The sequence below is a fragment of the Calypte anna genome, chromosome 7 (assembly GCF_003957555.1).
Source record: "Calypte anna isolate BGI_N300 chromosome 7, bCalAnn1_v1.p, whole genome shotgun sequence".
NCBI classification, from domain to species: Eukaryota; Metazoa; Chordata; class Aves; order Apodiformes; family Trochilidae; genus Calypte; species Calypte anna.
The window spans coordinates 9484427-9506591 of record NC_044253.1 but is presented as its reverse complement, the minus strand read 5'-3'; the positions used below and the strand labels follow the sequence as shown (position 1 = coordinate 9506591).

Sequence of the window (22165 nt, the reverse complement as noted above, 5' to 3'; positions counted from 1 at the left end):
GGAAGTTTGAAAACAGAATTGCTTCCATTCTCTTCTTTCTGTCTGTTCCTATTCTACCTTTTCCATTTAAACAATCAATTCTTCTCCTCTATTTATGTCCCATTTTTCCTCATCTATCTTGATTCACACGTTACTGCCATGAAAAACCACAGCTGTAGTGCAGATTTAAGGGGTTTTTTGGTTGTTTTTTTTCTTTAGTCAGCACTGAGGAATAAGCTCTTATTTCAGGCTGCTTCTAGAAGTTATGTTTTTTAAAGAGTTTCATAGCAGGAATTATTTTCTTCTGTTTTCTTTTTTGAAAAAAAGCAGTGTTTCTGAACTACTGTAACGATTTCTAAAAAGCACCAGTTTTCAGATAACCTAATTTTTTTTTTTTTTGGCAGTGTAACAACTTTTCTCCTACTTGGAATAAAGAATTTTTTTTAGTTCAATACTATTTTAATACTGTTGCACAACTACTGGCAGCAGAATGCATAATTCATGCCCTTTTTATTAACTTCAAAATTTTTCAACCTCATCTGAAAAAAACTGATAGTTTAGTTTCATAGAAAAAAATACTGAGAAAATTTTAACAGCTTATTTGAATGCCCAGCACATGCTTCCTCTCTCAATATGCACCTGCCCTTTATAAGGATTCAGTCTTACTGAGTATTTATCTTTCATTTTATTATAGCAATATTTTTTCTAGTATATAATTTCTACTTAAGTTCACTTAAGTAGATATTATATCACTTAAGTACTCTGCACTTAATAATATATATTCTACATATATATATATATATATACACACACACAAATAGTTTTTAAAAAACTGGTAATGTAAGAGGTTGTATATAATTATTTTCTTCTGGTCCTGAAAAAGAATAATTTCATATACAGAAACTAGGAAATAAATCCAGCACAAACTACCTGTGTACTAAGTAGTACATATTATAATAATTACCACAGTAATTGAAAACTTCTGATCTTAGTCCTATAGTAATCCTTTACTTAGAGGCTACTCCACAGCCTCTGGGATTTCTCTGTCCCCCACAATAAGGGTGTGAATAATTCCTTCCTTTTGTTTTCCGCTGCTGACAGCTTTAATGTAACAGCTGTGGCCATCAACACTGAAGTGAGTTTCAGTCCCATCTTCTACGAATTCACCCTGGGAGAAAGGAAACAAGAATAAAACCAGACACATGCTATTTTAGTAAAATAAAATGTTGAGTACATCAGACTACTTCCAAGGTCAAGATCACTTGAAGTTCCCACAATCAGAGCAGCCATAGGTACCTGTGACAAATGCAGAACAAAGCTGCAGAACCTCATGCAGGGCTTTGTCAAGGTGTCCAGGCAAAGATTTGTGGGTATAAGATGACAATCAAAATTTCACATTGCTGTTAAATGGTAAAGTTGGAGTCTGTGAATTAATGTTGTCACTAAAACAAAAGTAGACACAAAAGTTTCCTTCCAAGTTGTGTGGTACAGCCAATAGGTACCAGAGTAAAATGTGAAAGATTTAGTGGTACCTTCTAGAACAGGGCAATGAGATCCCTGAATTGAGTGTAACAGTTGTGTACTTTGGATATGAAGCTGTTGCTGCATGATTTCCTGTCAGGGATTTTTGCCAGCTGTGTTTTTGCTGGCTTTGGGAGAGCAGAAAAATCTGTGTAACTCTAATGCAAGCACAGTTTGACAACTAAACTTGTACTCATAGCTTGTAAGAGTATCTCTTAGTGCATTTGTTACATTCCAGAAAAGGCTGAAAAACATCAAGTCTGATTCTGTAACGGGATGTTTCTTCTACCAAAAAAACATTTGGTGAAACTTTTCGTTCTATCCTCAAGTACAGCAAAATTGATGATTTTACCATTTGTACTCATCCAGGGGACTACTTGTGGCAGCAGTAATGACAGTGACAATTCTGCTAAGAAAACACATCCCTCAAAGATGGGGAAGCCCACATAGTATGCATGTTGAAACATGCACTGTAACATCCATTTTAACAAAAAGACAATAAATCATTTAAGCCTCCTAGCTGTCAACCTGCTCTAAAAATTAACACAGATGTGACTGAAAGACATAGATTTTATTTGTTCCAATAAGACTCTTAAACCCTAAGTGTCAGGGACCATGTCTAGATGGAATAAAACTGTGAGTTGTAATAGACTACCTGTGTTCAACTCCCAGTCACCACTTACACAAGCAAGTTTGGATGAAGTGACTCTACACTCTGCACAAAACCCAAGTCCCTCTCACTCCCCTGAAAATTTTCTCCCTAAACCCCCTGAATAACCAACACAGAAAATTTATTTTCCTTGTCTAAAAAACGTAAACAAAAGCATTGTTCATCCTTAAACAGACAGAAGTTTGGCATCCTAACTGAAAGACTCAGTTATAAAATACAGTGAAGGACAACTGGAGCAGACTAATAGCACACTAGCTGTCCAGGTGTAAGCTCATACTCTGTGGTAATGTGAGGTAATGTGCCCCTCTGTGGCTTATTTTGCTGGGCTTTGGTTATTTAGCCATAGCCTTTGGAAGTGATCACCTACCGCTGTTTCCAATTTTTGACCATTGCACCACACATCCATAGTGTCCTTTTCTGTGAAGGAGAAAGAAACCACAAAGTATAAAGAAAAAGATATTTCAAAGCCCCACAGACAAGGAGATCTGGAAATTAAAAAAATTTATTGTTGGAATTTACTGTCAGTTCCCAGAAGTTCCTAATTAGTCACAGTACTTGGGCTATAGGGTTTGTTCATATATTGGAGGTGGGAGGGCTCTGTCATCAATGGGAAAACTATTTTTGCTATAAACATACACTGTTATCTCTATCTAGCTCTGGCTATTAACACTGCATTGTTCTGAATATTGTCGGAGATACTTCGACATTCTTAAACTGAAAAACTTGAAGACAAAAAAAATTAAGTCATTTCTGCTGATTATTTGAATGCTGCTTATTCAATGAAGCTCTAACCTTTTTTTTCAGGTCAGTTTAATTCAAAACCAGCAAAACCATTTTCTTAAAATATGTTTGAAAACCCAAGTAGCAATATGAATCTTAGATTTATTTTTTTTTTTATTTGAAACAGAATATTCTTTCACCTCTCCTAGCATATCTTCCTTATATTACTTTTCTCTAGAACTTACACTACTGACACCATCATCAACAGGACATCACGTAGAGAGCGTAACACCACTTGCCTTTAAGATAAGCATAGGGAGATTTAGAAGTCTGTGAAGAGACTAATCTGTTTCTGGCATTAAAATGTAGTGAAATGAGGCAACCAGGTGCCACTAATTGCCAGGTAGTGTGAGCTGAGTTTGTGAGTTTGAGCCTTACCTTTTATTGGCCCCCTGGTCCTGCTCATGTGCAGTTGGGGCCCACCCTAATTGGGCACAGGTGGGCTTGACACAAGCTCACACCCACTACCTGGGAATTAGTGGCACCTGGTTGCCTCATTTCACTACATTAAAACTGTCTTTCTTGCCCTCAGTTCATTCTGTCCTGAGGCCTAAAAAGAAACCATAGTCCAAGATCTCATCTCCAGGTCTAATCATACAGCAATCACTACATGGAAGTTTTCCCATCATACATCAAATTCCTCAGGGGATCCCCTCCTCCCATCTCCTTTTAACATATTTGGGAAAGAGGGGCAACAGAGAAGAAATATATTGCCCTGCTAGTCAAAAAGTAAAAAAGTAGTCTGAAGGTTTTAAATCAAATTTGTAGTTAAGAAGTAATGCAGACAAAAACTGGTGACCAATATACTGAAAATTTAGAATAACATTGTTGTACTTCTTCAGTTACAGACTCCTTGAATTCCCTTTCAGATTTTTGGAGGAAAGCCTGGTTACCTGGCTAACAAGCTTAGACTCACAGTGGGTTTGATCACATCACTTCTGTAACATGCTTCACCTGGAGAATTGCCCTGTTATGGCAGCTTTATGGATACTGAAGCCACAACACCTTCTGAATTTAATTTTTGGGTTTTTTTCAAATCTAGACCACACTGCTGTAGAACAGAACACTGACAACAGCCTCACACAGGTATAACAAGAGTGTTATTTTTCAGACTGTCTCTGACATTGAATCCCAAACTTTCAGATGACCCAGGATTTCACACTGCAACACTGCTTTCTCATAGTGACCTGTTACTAAATGCCTACAAGTTTATTCAAAGGCAGCAACATGAGGTCACTGAACGTCCACTTACCTAGAACAACTCTATAGTCTGTACCACCCAAGCTCAGTACCCAAGTATTGGTTGTTTTTGACCTGTGCTCCATATACTTCTTGAGGCTCTTTCCATTGATCTCCAAAGAATATTCATATGCAAAGCCACTGACTGCATCAATATTAATAGTAGCTTTTGTTTTGGATGCTCCAACAGTGAATGTTTCTTTACCTACTAATTTAAACATCCATCCTTTTCTTATTTCTTCCTGCAGAAACAAAAAAAAGACAATGGATATTAATGGATAAGTCTGTATGCCTGTATGCATGCATTGGTATAAAGAAAACTGAAACTAGAATCCTGGAAACAGTTCAATACTGAACTATTAATTGAGAATGAACAAACACACAATGTTCTGTGTGTCTAGAGTGCCCCTGCCCAAGGACAGCAAAGCACTTCATGAATACTCACACCTTAATTGTAACTGAAAAACAAACAAACAATGCAGTTCATTAAATTAGGTAAAAGTAAACCAGCTGAATATACCTCACTTGCACTTATTAGCCTTTTGTTTGTTCTGATGCCTGTTGCGTGGGAGTGCACTTATATAATCTGTATCATAGTGTATTTTGAGCACATAGCAATTTCACCTTTCCATCAACATAGACAACACGTTTTCCTGAAGTGGTCCCATGTTCAAACTCAATCTTATGAACACCATCACTTAGAGCTACTTCCCAAACAGCCACCAAATCTGTCATCTTCTCTAAGTGGCTGTACTGAGACCTATGGAAACACCAACAAAGTAAATTAATTGATATTGAAAGACTTCAAATACTGACTTCTATAGTTCAAAGATTTACCACTAATGAGACTTGAAAGAATAAACTTACAGAATTGCTTCTATTTGTGTTTTTCAAACATTCAAACATGACAAAATATCACAAAATATAAACAAACAGTTAAACAGACTCACTTTGACAAACACCATACAAAGACACAGATAACCATCTAACCTCTAAAACTTGCCAGGTGACAGTATGGTTACAAAATTTTACTTAGAATTCATATGCCTCTGGAGAATCCTGCAATTTCGTGCCAGGTCTTAAAATACAGTATTTTTATTGGTCTCTTAAAAGTGTTTTAGATTTTTTAACTAAGTCAGGATGAGCAGTTTAGCTATTACTGCTTTAACAAACATATAATCTTTCTCATAAGCATTATCTAATCATTCAGAAATGCAACTCTGCACAACAAACACCCACAGGGCAGGAGATCTGGCAAGATATCCTTTCATTTAAGTACTTTGAAAAGTTTAGATTCAGTACTGACTATTGCAATGTGGATATCTTTCCAAATCTACTCATACCACAGTTCTGATTTTTTACCTTACTTCATCTTCACAGACAGTAATCTCCTCACCGGATGCCATAGTAACCAAAATCGCTTTTAATCCAATTAGCAGCAAGAAAAAAAAAAAGCAGAATAGCAGCAGAGAAGTGTTGAGGCCTAAACTTTCCTCATTTTATCCATTTAAGATAAAGGACATATTCTGAAGTTTCATAAACTATCACACACTACAATTTATATGATGAAAAAAAAACCCACCAATTTTTCTTCCTAGACAGAAAGGCAAATGAAAGCATTCTTTCTTTCATAAAATTAGCGTGTGCAATTTATCCTAACTTTATTAGCATTAATTATTTGATGGAAAAGTGGTTTGCTGAACTTGTAAGGAAATCCTAAGAAACAACCTTACCAAAACAGGAACCAAATAAAGAGCTGCCCATCCCAGTCACAAACCCTAACAAACCAGGGACTCCTGCCACCTCAGGGAGAGTGAAACAGCACAGACAACTTCAACCTGCTTGTTTTTCTAAACCACTGTAACATTTTTCAACAAACTGTTTTAGCATTTTGACCTGGCAATTCAGTTGTAAATTTGTGTGAACTATAAATAAATCAGTTCATCTTACCACACTACAGCTTTGTTTTACAACACTACTGATATTTTCAGTATATCATTTTCAGTAAATAGATTAATTTGTGCAAGAGCTCTCTGCATGAAGTCTGTGCATACCAGTAAGTATAATAAGTTAGTTTTTTATAGACTGCACGTTTCAGTGAATAATAAATTAGCACTAGGTTGTAGGGTCTCTCTTCAGCCTAGCAGAGGAATGTGCATTTAAAAATTAAGCCTCCTGCATTCTGACTTAAGCTTCTATTTTAAAAGATGCTCACGTACACTGCTGTATTACTGCCCGTGCTTTTGTCACCTTTCTGTTCATAAACTGAACTAGAAGTTTTAAAAAAGTCAGACCATTTGAAGGCTATAGGATTTAGTTCTCACTGCAGTGATCAGTCTACTCCACCTAATAAAGGCTGAGGAGGTTGTTCTGGCTGTCCCTAAAGTCACGGGCAGGTTTCTGTGAAGGTTCACATCCCCCAGCACACGGAGAAGCCAGGCAGGGAGTATTCCCTCTTCCCTCATCTCCAAGGGGCGGGTGACAGGGGCTCAGGACAGACCTACCCTTGTCCCAAGCCAAGCGTCCTCGGCACAAAAGTAAACTCCAGAAGAGGTGGCACTGAGAGCAAGTCTATGGGCTACCTGCAGACACCACATCACCCCTGGCAGTACCTGACCCCTTTGTGAATTTTAGCAGGTAATTTATTACCAGTGCTGAAACGGTTGGGAAACATCCCAGAACATGCAATTTCCTTTTTTTTTAAACAAATAAATTATGGTAATACCTTTTTTTTTTTTTTTTTAAATCAAACCTGAAACCAAACTCTAGGCCAGCTTTTTCTGAAGGACACTCGATAGCATCCAAGCGGCTGTCTGCCGCCCTTGCCTCTCAGGCACACACTCCCTGGCCCCAACCCACGGCTCTGTACCGACCTCCGACCGCCTCATTTCACTGCATTTTCTGTTCATCAAGCTAGCGGCCCAAAATGAGATTTACTTCTTTATACATAAGGGCTCGTTTTGAAGACTAGGATAGGATTACGGCTGTGCATCCACCCAACTAATCCTTGCCCGGCAGCAGACAACGGGGGATGGCGCCCTGGGGACTGTATCAACTCCAGAGACGGCAAATCTCTCACCGCCACCCACATTTATTGCCAGCAAAGATCTTTTCTTTTGTCTGTTTGTTTGTTTAATTAATTCCTGACAGCGATATTTCTAAATCCTCCTAAAACAGCTCACTGTTGATCGCCGTGGATCCTCCGCACCCCCTCAGAACACGCAGCCCTTACCCGAGCAGCTCTTACCCCGGCCCCAGGCAGCGGAGCTCCGGCGGCCTCCAAAGAAATTTCCCGGCACAAAGAAATTTCACCCTTCCCCCGGTGCCCAGGCGAAAAGCGGAAGCACACGCCACTGGAGACGGAATCTGCTTCCACTTTCTCCTCCTCCAGCGGCCAGGCGGTATCCAAGGCTCCCGTAGAGACGCTCCCTCAGCCCGGCCGGGCCCCAGGCGGGAAGAGGTCGCTCTGAGAGAGCACAGCTCGCAGGCGCCTACCTCCCGCCCGAGTGTCGCGGTGCCTGAGGAGTGATAAGGCTTCCGCGGGCAGGCGAGCACGGCCACTCTCCGCCGCTCCCGGCTCCCCTTCTACCTCCCCGGTGCTCTCCTCCCCTCTCGGTCCGCTCCGCCTCAAAATGGCGCCGTGCAGCCAGCGCCGCCCCGCGGCCGCCTCTCTCCCCTCCCCGCGGCGGGACGGCCGTTACCCCCGCCTCACCGCCCTCCCGACCGGCCCCGCGCCTTCCCGCCGCCGGCAGCTCCGTCTGAGGCTGTGCCCCGCCGCCCTTCGGGACCTACGGGTGGGCTCCATGTCCTGGTAACCCATCCCTTTTCTCTCCTGCCTCTCGGCGGCCGCTTGCAGGCGGTGGCTGAGCGGGGCTCGGCCCCCTTCACTGGTGGTTCGAGAGCAGCGGGCGTCCCTCGCCATGACAGAGGTACCGTGGCGGACCCGGGCTGCTTGTCAGTTAAAAACAGAACAGAAAGAAGACAAACCAGCAGTTAAGCCCCAAAGCAGGCACCCGCATCCTCTCAGGGCTGGGGCTGGGGTGGGGATCGGGGCCCACTGCTCCCCCCGGGGCTTTGGGGTTACCCGAGGGCCCGTTGTGTGGGTTTTTTTTGAAAGGTAAATTTTACCCTTTGCACGACTTTCTTCTAATAGTGGTCAGAAAATCCGAATAATCTGTCTGTTGTTAAGGACACTTTTTCCCAGGATTTTTTTTTGTTTGTTTGTTTGTTTTTTGCAGATCCCATTAGAGAGTCTCCCACACCTGCCTATGGTGGATGGGGCTTCCTGGGGGTTTGGGGTTTGCTTGTGTTTATTTGGAGGCATTAGGTATCCTCCAGGGAAGGACAGGTGAGTGGGAGCTGATCCAGAGAGAACTCAGGGTTCTGTCTCTTCTTCTTCCCCTTTTACCAAATGCATCAGGAGAAGGCAGAGTGGGAGAGCCTGAACAAGCTGTTAATGCGGCATGGGTTGAAACCCGTGAGCCTTGCTGCCCCCCAGAGCTGTGGAAATACATCAGGTAAGGAAATAATTTTTAAAGTTTTTGTATTTGCCAATAGAAAGTCTGTGATCACAAGACATTTCTAAAGCCATCACTTATAAATGGTGGCAGAGATGTGGTGACGTTCTGCTGTTAAAAGCCTTTCACTATGACTTTGCTTATGTTATACGTCTCCAGGTACAAGTGTCTTAGACAGTCAGTCTTCTCTAGGAATAAGACTTGCATTAAAAACGCTGGTGGAAGACGCCGACCGACAGCAGAAAATGATGCAGGGGCTTTTGGAGGCTAATCGTTGTCTGAGGTAAGATGCAGTGGAAGGAACTTCCCTGCTAATGCAAAGCAAAAGTGGTATCTGTGTCTGTCTCCTGCCAGGTGGAGGTCTTGTCACACCCAAGGCCTAAGACATTTTTCCTGAGATCATTGTGTAATATGCACTAACGGTGACCTAGTTCCTTTGGAGCTCTTCCATTACCTACTGCTTCTTTATTGTGTTCAGTTTGGGCGCCTGCTCTACAAAAACGATGTGGTCAGACTGGAGAGTGTCCAGGGAAGGGCCATGAGGATGATCAGAGGACTGGGGCACCTGCTGTATGAGGCTGAGAATCACAGAGTTGGATAGTTGTTGGAAGGGACCTCTAGAGATCATCTAGCCCAGCTCTCCCAATAAAGCAGGATCACCTAGGGGTGACACAGGGCTGCATGTAGGTGGGTTTTGAATATATCCAGAGAACGAGACTCCACAGCCTCCTGGGGCAAGCCTGTTCCCATGCCCTGTCACCCTCAGAGTAAAAAAGTTTTTTCTTATGTTTAAATGGAACTTACAATGTTCCAGCTTGGGTCTGTTGCCCCTCATCCTGTCACTGGGAACTACTGAGAAGAGTCTGGCTCCATCTTCCTTACACCCACCCTTTAAATACTTGTAGCCATTAACAAGGTCTCTCCTCAGCCTTCTCCTGCCTTTCAGCCTTTCAGAGTCACCAGCTCTCTCAGCCTCTCCTCATAAGAGAGATGCTCCAAGCCCCCAGTCATCTTTGTTGACCTCTGCTGGACTCTCTCCAGTACTTCCCTGTCTCTCTTGAACTGGGGAACCCAGAACTAGGTGCAATATTCCAGCTGTCGCCTCACCAGGGCAGAGAAGAGGGGTAGAATGACTTCCCTTGTCCTACTGGCCATACTCTTCTTTATGTAACCTAGGATTCCATTTGCCTTCATGGATACTTTACTGTCTGTCAGGACCCTCTGCTCCTTCTCTGAACAGCTTTCCAGCAGGTCCACCCCTAAACTATATTGGTGCTTGGGATTCTTCCTCCCCAGGTGCAGGACCCTCCACTTGCTCTTACAGAACCTCATCATGTTCTTCTCAGCCCAGCTCTCCAGGCTGTCCAGGTCACACTGGATGGCAGCACAACCCTCCAGAGTGTCAGCCACCCCTCACAGCTTTGTATCATCAGTGGACTTGCTGAGGATACACTGTCCCCTTGTCCAGGTTGTTGATGAACATGTTGAACAAGACCAGACCAAGTATTGATTCCTGGGGAACACAGCTGGTTACAAGCCTCCAACTTGACTCTGCTTCATTGATCATCACCCTCTTTCTGTCACACAGCCAGCTCTCAGTCCACTCATCTAGCCCCCACTTCTTGAGTTTCCTAATAGGATGTTATGGGAGATAGTGTCAGAAGCTTTGTTGAAGTCAAGGTAGGTAGCACCCTCTGCTCTCCCCTCATCTAGCCAGTGATAACATCATAGAAGGCAATCAGGTTGGTCAACCATGATTTCCCCTGGGTGAATCCATTCTGACTTCTTCCAGTGACATTCTTTGCTTTCACATATTTTATGATGATGTCCAGAATGATTTTTTCCAACACCTTACCAGGAACAGGGATGAAGCTAGCTGGCCTGTACTTCCCTGTGTCCTTCTTCTTGCCCTTTTTTGAAGACTGCAGTGACATTAGCCCCCCTCAAGTCCTCAAGCACCTCTCCTCTTCTCCATGGCCTCTCAAAGATGATGGAAGAGGCCTAGCAGTAACATCTGCAAGCTCTCTAAGAACTCATGGATGCATCCCATCAGGGCCTGTGGGTTTGTGGATATCCAGTTTGAATAAGTGTTCTCTAACCTCTGCCTAGGTCCAATTCTACCAAAGAAAAAGTCTTCCTCTCTCCAGACCTCTCTTACCTCCAGGGTCTGGGATTCAAGAGGATAGGCTTAGGTTTCTTCAGCCTTAAGAAGAGAAAGCTTAGGGGACACCTTATTGCCATGTTCCAGTACTTAAAGAGGAGCTACAAAGAAGATGGAGACTCCCTGTCTACAAGGAATTACATGGATAAGACAAGGGGTAATGTGCTTAAGTTGATCCTGGGAAGATTCTGACTGAACACGAGAGGAAAATTTTTCAGTATGAAGTCAGACATTGGAATGGTCTCGCAGGGGAAGCGGTGGATTCCCTCACCTTGGAAAGTTTCAAGTCTCATCTCAACAGGGTGCTGGGATATATCATGTAAACAATATTAGAAGGGATGGACCAGATGAACCTTGAGATCCCTTCCAACCTAACATCCTATGATTCTCATACCAGCCTCTTTCCCACACCTGCTGTCACAAGATATTATGGAGCATCATCAGATAATGTTTGCCAGGCCTGTGCTTCCTTCACGGACCTTAATGGAATTAGTTTAATTTAAATCAAGGATGTTTTTTTATTTATTTCAGAGATGAGATACGGCAGGAACGAGGTCGGGCTTCTCGAGAAGAGCAACGGGCTAATGATTTGGAAAATGTAGTGAAAAGCATTAAGTCCAAGATTTGTCAGCTGGAAGATGAGACAATAGCAAAAGTTTGCCAGCAACAAAATCAAGTCAAAGAACTTCAAAAAGATCAACAGGTTAAGCAGGTAATTCAGATAGTGCTGCCTGCAGATTCAAACTTTGGACTTTTTTTTTAAAATCTCTAAAAGTGTTTAGATTGATCAAAATAAACATGATTTTAGTTATGGAGTTGGTACAGTGTTTGTAGGTTTGTTTTTTTCAATCTCTCCAGAACTTTCTAGTGGTAACTTATAAAAATACCTGTTTGCTTCTGCCACTCTCTTCCATATGGCTAAAACCCAACTACTAAGCCTCTGTGGGACCAAGTGCCTACTTGGGCACTTACAGAACATTCTCCAGTTTGTAAGTTATCTGTTGTCATTATCTGTTCCAGGCAAAATACCAACAGCAGCAGGAAAAGCTACAAGAACAGGAAGAGATCATTGCCCGTTTGCAGAAGGAGCTGAGGAAAGCTGGGATGGAGGAGCAGCGACGCGTTGCCACGCAAAACAAAATGTTTTGTCAGTTTTGCAAAAGAGCTCCCAAGTCTCTCCTAGATCAGCAGTAAGCAATTTTTCTTATATTGGTGGATGACCTGTAATATTAAATGAAGAAATGGATTTATATAAATGTATTTATATAAAAAATCAAAAAAGCTGGAGGCCCTACAGTGCAAGCTGAAACAGGAATTCTTGTAAAGGTACATCAATGCAGTAATTTTTTCTTGTATAAAAAAATAGCTAAATCCATGGCAGAAATTAAAACATTACCAGCTGCTCTATACACTAGGTGTCAGCAAAGAGAAGGGAATGATTCATTCTGGAACTGCAGTACCTGCTAGGCTGGTGCCATCATGGGGATTCTAACATCTTAAAATGCAAATTAAAAACCCAACCAAACAAAAAAACCCAACAAACACTACTACCTAGCCCCCATGGAAAAACTCTTGGGAGTCTTAAAAGTGGTCTTTGTAACTGCTGACTTCCAGCTTGCTATAAGGCTTCCCAGGTAATTTAGGGTAAGTTCTGGAAGTATTCCAAGCTTCTCTTGCAATAGGATCTACAGGGTTCTGCTGTAATCGGAGATTTGCCAGTTCTTAGGCCTCATGTAGCTATCACTTTAGTGTGCTGATGTTACCTGGTTTTCTAGGCCTGGCTAGCAGCAAGGTTTACCTGGGAAGCATTTAAAAGGGTCTGTGTATCCCTGGCCTTTCTCTTGTGCCCTCGCTGTATGAGAGGAAACATCACTGAACTTGTTCCCTGTGTTTTCTCATCTGTCTCTCCAAAACAATCTCAGAGTGGCTCTCAAGGAAAGGCAGTTTCTCAGCTGTTTAGATTTTTTTGGCTCTTTTTTCGGAGCACTTTACTTTGAAAGCACTTGTAATTTCTTAGGAGATGGATGTTCTAGGGCTCTGTGGGACCTGCTCTCTCTACCTCCCACAGTGATGGCTGAGCCTTGCCATTAAACTTGCTGGGTAAACATGGGCACAAGATGAGGAGGATATCAAGAGGATTAATCTGTTGTCTCCTCTGGAATATTTTTGCTGCTTTTAGACTAGTACAGAGTTCATGTCTGCTTTTCTGTATTGGAAAACTGGCTGTGTTTGTTTGGTATGAGGGAAACCCCACTATTTGAAGCAGTCAGTTCTGAAATGCAGTGCAGGTGTATAAGCTGGCCTCTTCCTACAAGTTGGTCATGGTATCTTTCAGGCATGATATCTGAAATTGAAAATACCATTTTTCTTTTCTTCAGGTTCCTTTGTCTAATTGATTATTATGAATCTCAAATTAGTCGGATGAAAAAGGAGCTAAGGTAGGTCTCATCTGATAGAATCCAAGAATGCTTTGGGTTGGAAGGATCTTCAAGGTCATCTGGTTCCAGCTCCCTGCCATGAGCAGGGACACCTCCCACAAGACCAGTTTGCTCAAAGAAAATGCCTTATGGTTTTACTGTTCAAAATTTTATTAGTCATTACTGTTCTTAAATTTTATAATAATCAATGTTCTGTGTTGCAGATGTCCTTAGCATTCAAGAAACAGCAAAGGGTTGTAATGGTCATGGAAGTTTGAGTTCGTCTGAGGAATTATGTTAGTCAGGCTAAGCACCTTCCCAAGACAGGAGGCCTGGACAGCTAGGAAGTTAGGGGTATTCAGACACTTGAGCTATAATTCTTTCTTCTTTACTTTTTTCCCCTTCCCCTTTTGCCATAGTTCGGGGGCAGAATTATGGAATTACCTGTGCTCAGTCAACTGATCTCCCTAAATAAAAGTAGTAACAGCTTTTCAGCTCTGTCCTGGTACATACATAGTCCAAATCAACAAGCAGATAGCCAAGGCATTCCTATAATTTGAGATTATTTTCTTGAAAACTGAAATGGGATTTGCTTGTACTGGAATTTCTCTCAAGCAATAAGTGCAGCTAATTAGTATATGAAACAGCATCCCAGAAATAATAGAGCAGAGCAGTGGGTATTGGGGCAGAATTTCTATTCTCTTTACTTTGCAGCTAGTGGAAACATACATAACTCCTAACTAAAACAACTTAGATCTTTGAGGTAATTGAATTACAGTAAGCTGATACAATTTATTTTTCTGAATAGGCAATATAAAAAAGATGAAGACCAGGCACAGAGAGAAATAAAAAGCAAAGAAGAATTCTTAAATCTAGATGCTACTCCTAAGTACAGAGCACTGCTCACGGTATGGAATGGCTAAGAATAACTCAATGCAGATCTCTAAATCTTAACCCCTAGAGAGCCACACAGAAACATCTGTGTGTTTGATTTCTGTCCCCTTGTTTTTACCATGTTCTCCTAACTTGTAAACTCTCTGGGCAGGGTTCTCACTGCCTTTATGCAAAGATTTTTTGCTGGGGACTGTGTAGATCTCCTTAATGAAGGGTTCTCCACTGGCAGTCTAATGCAGCAAGCCCTTGGTCTCAGTTGGCCAATTCCTCATCCATGCTGTCTTGCTATAGGCAAATGGGAACTCTTCTTAACACATATGCAATTTGTACTTTAAAGTGTTCAGGCTTGTTGGTTATGGAGTGAATGAAATAAAAGAAATAACACAGTCTGCGTTGCAGTCTTTCCAGAAACAACTTACAGAAACAAAAGCCAGGAATGAACAACTTCTGCTTGAAAATGTAAATCTCAAGAAAGATTTGGAGATAAGGTGAGAAAGAAAAAGAATCACTTTTTTATAAGGTCACTCCAGTAGACTTCCTCTACAAAGAAAGAAGCCAAAAGTACCAGCAAATGTGAAAGTATAGTATGAAATCTGCCTTTTAAAGGGATTTGTAGAAATTAGGTATGGCAGCAGCAGTCACCCTTCCCTCCCTACACTGTTAATAACAACTGCTGTTGGTCAGTTTGCTGTTAATTGCTGTTGCCATGTAGAAATGTTGCAGAATTTCATTTCCAGAATGATGTTGCAGCACTGGCAAAGCTTTCTCACTTCCACTTGGCTGAGTTTAATAGATACCTCCAGATGCAAGACGTACAGTATGATACTTTTTCTTTCCTACAGACCAACTGCACAAGAATTAAAACTTTACAAGCACCAAGTGAAGAAACTAGAGAAAACTTTAAAGAAAACTATCCAGTAAGTATATTTCTTCATTAACTTTAATGAATTCTCTGAACTTTTGAAGACATACTCTGCAACCTTTAATATCAGTAGTAGCTTACAAAATATGTAATTCGTCACCATTCCTTAGAGCCTGGCTATGGTGAGCAACTGCTAATGTATCTCTGAAGACACCCTGTGAACCTCTGAAATGATGGCATGGTCTCCAAACAGAAACACAGCAGTGTGTCTTTATTTCATTTTTTCTTCCTGGATTTGATTTGAATGCTATTGCAGGCAATACAAACAGTACCAAACTGGTTTTTGCTACTGGTGAATTTATGGATTATGAATGAGAAAGTATGAGTTGGCAGAATGTTGCAGCTACTGAAGTTATGTCCATATTATTCTTAGAAATTGACTTTGTTTTTTTCTGAAACATTGCTGAGAAAATACATTGACGGGATTAGAGACCCAGTATCAACAGTGTTTTTATCTGTATTTTCACTTAATCATCTGTGCATGTGCATACTGAATACTAAATATTTTATAGCCAGTAAAAGACACATCTCTTATATTTTTTAAATGTTCAGGTCTTCATTTTACATTGTGTATATGTTCTCTCATGGAGTAGGTATGATTTATATGATAGTTTAGAGAAAGTCATCTTAGATTTGACAAGAAGGATAGTGAGCTAAATATAGTAAGCCAGAAAAGACTGTGAGCATGGAATTTGACTCTTTCAAGTAAAATTTTGAATTTTAAGTCTTCAGCTGTAGTAGAACCTCTGGTAACAGAACAACCTGTACACCTTGTTGTGTCCCTTCTAAATTAGCATGTAGTCTGGAATAACCTCCACCTGAAGACATGAGATAAACTAATGGTATTTACTTTAAGTATTATATTCTACACCTAGTTCAGTGTGGTGGAATCCTATTGTGTAACCTACTTTATGTATTTGGTGTGTAGATCTATGAGGAGTAGTACTGGGGAAAAACCAGTAGAAAATAAAGAACCTGAGAGTATCACAGGAGTCAATCAGCTGCAGGCAGTTTGCCAGCAATACTTACAGGTATGCAAATTTGATCTGTACTGGGTGAACCTAGCACTGTTACAATGAAATATAATGCATGAGTTTTGCTTAACTATGTAAGCTGAAGCATGGTATTGTGAACATAATCATATAAGTCCTCCACACAAGATGCATATTGTTCTTAATTTGGTAGTTGGAGTAGACTTGTTATTAATTGTTCTAACTTAGGGTAAACTACCTGGAAAATCAGCATGGAAGCAGAGATGAGGTTGCAAACATCAAATCAGTTAAGTGAGGGAATTCAACATCTTGGACAAAACAAATTCTTATGTTACAGTTTTAAACGTGCCTGAGGAGATAATGGCTTTTATTTCTCTTTGAATAAAAAACCCTCGAAGATAATAAAACTTAGCAAAATGTAAACTGTGGAAGGAACAATGCCTTAAGTGCATAAATATTAATTATGCCTCAAAGGGAAGTGTATTTGCACTCCTTTTACATATCTCCTAGCTAGTATATTTTTAAACCTTTGAATCTATTGCATGCTGAATGCATCTGTAAAATTCATCAATACTGACTTACTGGAGCTGTTTATGATTTAAAGTTTAGACAACCATGACTGTCGTGGAGAGGGATTTTATTATAAAAGGTCATACATATTTAAGCAATAACATTTTTTATTTGTGTTGAAGGTTTTGTCCCGTATAGATTCTATTTTGCAAAGTCCAAGAGCTCCTCCACTAATTTACCGGCGCAGTAAAGGGCCAGTGCAAAATCATAATAAAGAGAATGGACAGGAATGTGGATTTGAGCATCTGCCACTTACTATAGAAATGTGGGCAGATCAGCTCATGGCCCTAAAGGTAACACATCATTGTACTTGCCCTTATATTCCTACTTTAGTCTGCTGACCACCTCTTGCTCTTTCCCTATATGTAGGGTTTTTTTCCTGCATGTAGCTTTTGGTTTTGCCTGATGTGGTGTTAAACTTTAAAAATAATTCTGCTAGGCATTTATATACTACCTTAAAGTGAAAGGTATGCAGTGTGACTACAGACCAGAGGTACTCTGTATCAACTAAATGTTCTTGTTCACTGGCTGAGTCCCTAAGAGGACACTGAAAACCATGTACTTCACATGTTAATGATGGAGCATTCTCTTGCTGCCTTTTGTCTTGCCAGAACAGTAACTTTCTCACCTAAATACAAGTGATTTTGTTTAAAACCAAACTCTGTGACCAACACGTCTTACTTCATTGAAACTATAGTATATAGCTATGATATAGCTATATATAGCTACTATATAGCTATAATTTCTAGTCTGTCAGTGTTCTTTTTAAATCCAAGAATGCAGGGAAGATACTCTGCTTAAATTCTGTGAAAACTCAGTTGTTACTGTCTCCAGCACTGGAATGTTTTTGCATATGAGAAACAGAAAACCTGACTGTTTCTGTAATAAAAAATGCTTTATGAAGTTACTAAAATAAGTTGTGTCCCTTCCTTTCTTTTAAAAGGATTTGCATAGGTCCTTGAGAAAATTGTCTCTGGAATTGGTGCCCTGGCACTTAGCAGATCTGCAGGATAACAGAGAATCCATACGAGTTGAAGACCTCCAATTCATAGTAGATGCAATTTTGGAAGAAACAGAAAACAAGGAAAAGGTAATTCTTATCTGGGGGTTTATAATCCCAAGTTACTGTGGAATTCTTAAATGTATTCTTCACATGGTGATTTGATTTGCACATTTGAAAGCCTTGCAGGGTTTAATAGCTGTTTGAAGATAGTCCATAGTCAAAGTCTATTTTAACATAATGGATAAATTCACCTTGGGCAAGGCTGCCTTTAATCAAAGTTATTTGACCAGGGATGAATTTGCATTGCCCTGTAGTCTCGGGTATTATCCTGTTCAGTCTCCTTCTCTTTCTATTGAAAATACATTAATGTACTTACTAAGCAGTGAAGAAAGATTTCAGAAGAGTCGTTTCAGTTTGCTGGATATTTGTATCTGAAGACTCTTTTAAAATGTTTTCAGATTTAAGAATACTTGAAATGCCTTGATTTAATAAAGTAACACCTGTTTTTTCTTCATAGACTAGTTTTTAGTATGTTTCACAGCTTACAAGAGTCCTTGCTTTGTTAAGCAATTACACTGACGTGTTAATTAATTCTGTTTGCTACAGAACAGCCAGACACCATCCTTACCAACTCTTTTTGCAATGGTCTCACACTTCCAGAAGTTGTTTGATGTGAATTCTCTGACTGGTGTTTATCCACGAATGAATGAGGTTTACACAAAGCTTGGGGAAATGACCAACGCCATGAGAAATCTGCATGAGCTCCTGGAACTAGGTAAAGAGCATAGCATTTGTTCAAACCATTTCCACAGGAAGGAGAAGAAATGTGAACACAGAGAATATGTTGAGCTGCTGACAAATGGGTAAACTAGGTGTATTCTTCACTGGGAAGATAAAAGTAGGTTGCTGTCACTTGGGAGTTCAAGTAGCAAAACCCTATTATTTGTAAGGCTTTAGCAATTGCTGAGGAATACCAGGGAGGCAGAAGAAATAACAGATGCAATTGGTTTTTTAGATTTTTTTTTCTCAAAGCTTTTTTTCCTATGAGCTCACATTTCTTTTTCTACTTGAAAGATAAGGAGTTCAGGAAAAAATAACTCAAACTTTATTCTAGATTTCTGCTCAATAATTCAACTATAATTATATCCAGACCTCAGAAACTTCCTTTTTATGCTGCTAAACTTAAAAAAAAAAAAAAAAAATATTGTCTCTGAAAAACCAATTGCCAGTATTCAGAGACACACTTGGTTACTTCCCCAGTACCCATTCTCTTCTGGCTTGTACTCCTGGAGAACAGCAGCTGCTGCTGCTCTTGGGTTTGAAGGGTTGGCTGTGCTGTAGGGTGCACAGCCTGAGAGAAAGGCTCTGGGACTGCCAAGATCTTCTGAGCCTCTTTTGAGGAGTGCAGTTTCCTGCCTGCAGCCAGCAGCAGAGATGAGGAAGCCTCCTGTCTCCCTGATAATCACAAACCAAAGGAGCTCAAAGGATGCCCCCTCTAGACCTAGTAAGTACTTCTGAAGTTGGGGGATTTGAAAAGGACAGGGAGTCCTCTTTCTATAAACAATTTCAGTTGCTGATTTCCACTGACATTGTAGAGTGCACTTGGCTACCATCTCTGCTGTGTTCTTCAGCTTCTAAAGGATTAGTGATTCACCATTCCTAGTGGTACTTTGTTTTTTATAAATTTGTGTGCCTAGATGTGTGAAAACCAAATTAATTTCTAGGCACCTGCAAGACTGGATTGTGCCTAAACACTTTCCTGTTACTACAGTTATAAGGAACGTGAAGTGTTTGTTTTTTCCACAGACAGTTCAGCTCCACCCACTGTGGTAGTGGATACTGTTGGGAAACTGTGTGACATAATTAATGAGAACATGACTGAGCAGGTACAGCAGCTTCTGGGAACCCGAGACATCCACAGGTATGTGGGGCTGTTCCACTAGTGATCATTCCTCAAACATCAAATTTAGGAATTGAGAGAACAGGCTAAAAATAAAGTTTAATCATCTGTTACAATGCTGTGACAGTACAGGAGTTACTGTTGTCCTACTGCTACACTACATGAAACAGATCTTGAATGCTTTCAAAAGGATAAATCTGGCAAAGAGAAAAATTAAGGCCAGAAAGTTCCAAAACTTGATTTTGCATGGATAAGGTGATCAAATAAGCCTTAAGAGGATGTGTGTTTCAGAAGGGCACAAAGCAAATAACAATGCATGTGTGTTGGGAGGAGACAGTGCTGCAAGGTGTCATCTGTAATATTGAGCTGTATTGGTTGCTAAGAGAACAGATGTCTCAAGCTGCCTACAAATATTTGGGAAGTGGGTAAATCTTGTTCTGTCTTCAACAGATAATGACATACATGTATTTGGTAGCAGAGGATAAGAGCTTGAATTCAGCACAGGCTCTGCAAACATACTACAAATTAATTGCAGCAGGCAGCAAGTCTGACACATGCTGAGTTAACAATACCAATTCCCTCAGCTGCTCTGCACTCCCCACAGTTTTAACTTAGAAAAGAGCTGCTTATAAAACTGTCCTTGTTCCACCTCTGGGGCAGTTATATCAGCCACCCCCAGGGAGTATATTTAACATACATAGGTTAATGTTCTAGTCCCAAAATCACCTGGTGCTATGTAGGATGGAAAGGAAGGATGTATATAGGGCAAAAATAGTGAAATCAGAGATCTTCTTTTGATTGCTAACACTTGTTGGCTGTAGGATTCAGAACCTTAGAACACATTTTTTTGTGTAGATGATTTGATACACTACTAAGAAGCTGCATTTACAGAAAACATAGTATGGCAAAGCAGCTGAGGAGATGAACTTAAAATGCTCTTGTACCTTTTATGTGACAGTCTAACTTGCACATTTCAGTATCATCAATAAGCTAGAAGAACATGAGTGCTTTTTTCCACCCTTTCAAGCTCTCATTCAAGATTTGCTCTGTCTTCTAGGTGAGTAATACTTGCAACAGTTGTAATTATCTTCGTGCCATGCCAATGCTTCTTCCTAAAACTTTAAATATCTACAAAGTGTTTTGTTAACTTCTGGTGTACCAGGACACCAGGAGGATGCAAGAGTAGGTGCTAACACTCACTTCACTTTCCTCTTCTTTCCATCTTTCCCCAGGAAGTGACCAAAATACTTTGCTGCATATATTCAATCATATTATTATTAAGATGAGCTAAACTGAGTTTTTTTTCCAAAAGCATTAAAAGGTGTGAGGAGTATTTATTTCATTCACTAGATGTGTTTCTAACATTTAAGCCAGAATTTTGTCTGAATTTGAAGTTCTAGGTATATATGCCTGACTATTTTTGCTTTTCATTCTATTTCAGAGATCAGTAACCTGGATGATATTTTACCTACTGTGAGAAATCTGAAATTAATAGCTAATTAAGAGTTACTCTGGTTCTTCTCTGGCAAGTTTTCTCTTACCTGAGAATGTACCTCTTGATGCATAAGACATTACAGCTACCTCTAACCTCTGTTACCCCAATAACAGTTTCAGGTTTTTTGAAACAAATAAAAGCTGCTGCATTTTTGGTTTTTTTGTTTTCTAAGCTGTGATTTAAGAAAAACTTAGTGTACTAATCACTATCAGCTTGTCTGCTCAGTCCTACAGGGAGAACAAATACACTCTGCATCAGTCAGGGAAAGCAACCCAGCACAGAGCCAGACATCCCATGACCACTGAGCATTTGGGATGTTGCAGCCACAGTCAGTCTGAGACAATCCTGCTCTGACTTCCTTTGCCAGAACACTTTTATCCTTGGCCTCTCTTGGGTTTGTGGAGAGCCTGTTTAAAAGTGTTGTTTACATTTTCAGGGAAGTTTATGCTGCAAGCAAATTGTTACTCAGCAAGCATTTTTCCTGGTTATGGACCGAGGCAGACTGGATTTATGTAATTTAGGCTAAAGATATTTGAAATTTGTTTCAGGTGGTGGTTTATGTTTTTTTTCTGCCTAGCATAGATTTGAAATTACCATGGTCATATTTAGTTTTAGAAAGGCACAGATCAAGTTTTTTTATGCAAGACAGAAATTTATTGTACAGAAACACCTACATCAAACTTCCAAAAATATTTTGGTATATTTTGCTCCAATATTAATAAAGCTTTGTTTACAAAACTCTGCTGTTCCTCAGGCAGAATGCTTAGCTATCAAGGTTTATAAGATTTTGAAATGTACTGTAACAAAGAACAAAACACATTAAGGCATCACAAACTAAAAACTTAAGAACATCTTGGTAAACTAATCTCCCTGCTTTTGGAAGCTCGTTATATACATACCCATGGCCACAATCTGCTGAATATAAATTTCTCAGTTTCTCAAAAAACAACCCCTTTCTTCCAAGGGGTTCTATAGCCCTATAGATGAAGAACGCTGTTTAAAAATTTATTCTTTTCAAACTACAGTGCTCTCATGTTAAAACAACATGAATAGGATCCTGGGGAAATGAGACTGCCAAGCAAAGTAATGACACAGCTGACAGTCT

At 40.3% G+C, this 22165-nt stretch overlaps 2 protein-coding genes across 3 annotated transcripts; one reads left to right on the top strand and one right to left on the bottom strand.

Moving 5' to 3' along the window:
• Positions 1 to 678: 678 nt before the first annotated feature.
• Positions 679 to 7741, bottom strand: FAIM (Fas apoptotic inhibitory molecule). Its single transcript, XM_030454596.1, has 5 exons — positions 7437 to 7741; positions 4814 to 4949; positions 4203 to 4431; positions 2538 to 2587; positions 679 to 1147 (listed from the first exon to the last, which is right to left on the bottom strand). The coding sequence occupies exons 2-5, from the start codon at positions 4922 to 4924 to the stop codon at positions 998 to 1000; spliced, it is 540 nt and encodes a 179-aa protein (XP_030310456.1). The 5' UTR covers positions 4925 to 4949; positions 7437 to 7741; the 3' UTR covers positions 679 to 997.
• On the top strand, positions 7635 to 21324 carry CEP70 (centrosomal protein 70). 2 transcript variants are annotated; one of them, XM_030454593.1, is made up of 16 exons: positions 7635 to 7983; positions 8610 to 8706; positions 8866 to 8989; positions 11399 to 11579; positions 11888 to 12057; positions 13246 to 13305; positions 14093 to 14192; positions 14578 to 14666; positions 15021 to 15095; positions 16029 to 16131; positions 16785 to 16955; positions 17606 to 17752; positions 18272 to 18440; positions 19472 to 19586; positions 20543 to 20622; positions 21007 to 21324. In XM_030454593.1, the coding sequence occupies exons 1-16, from the start codon at positions 7822 to 7824 to the stop codon at positions 21066 to 21068; spliced, it is 1905 nt and encodes a 634-aa protein (XP_030310453.1). In that variant the 5' UTR covers positions 7635 to 7821; the 3' UTR covers positions 21069 to 21324. The 2 variants fall into 2 exon arrangements, with proteins under 2 accessions (XP_030310453.1, XP_030310454.1); XM_030454594.1 differs by having other exon boundaries at positions 7920 to 8118.
• Positions 21325 to 22165: the final 841 nt, after the last annotated feature.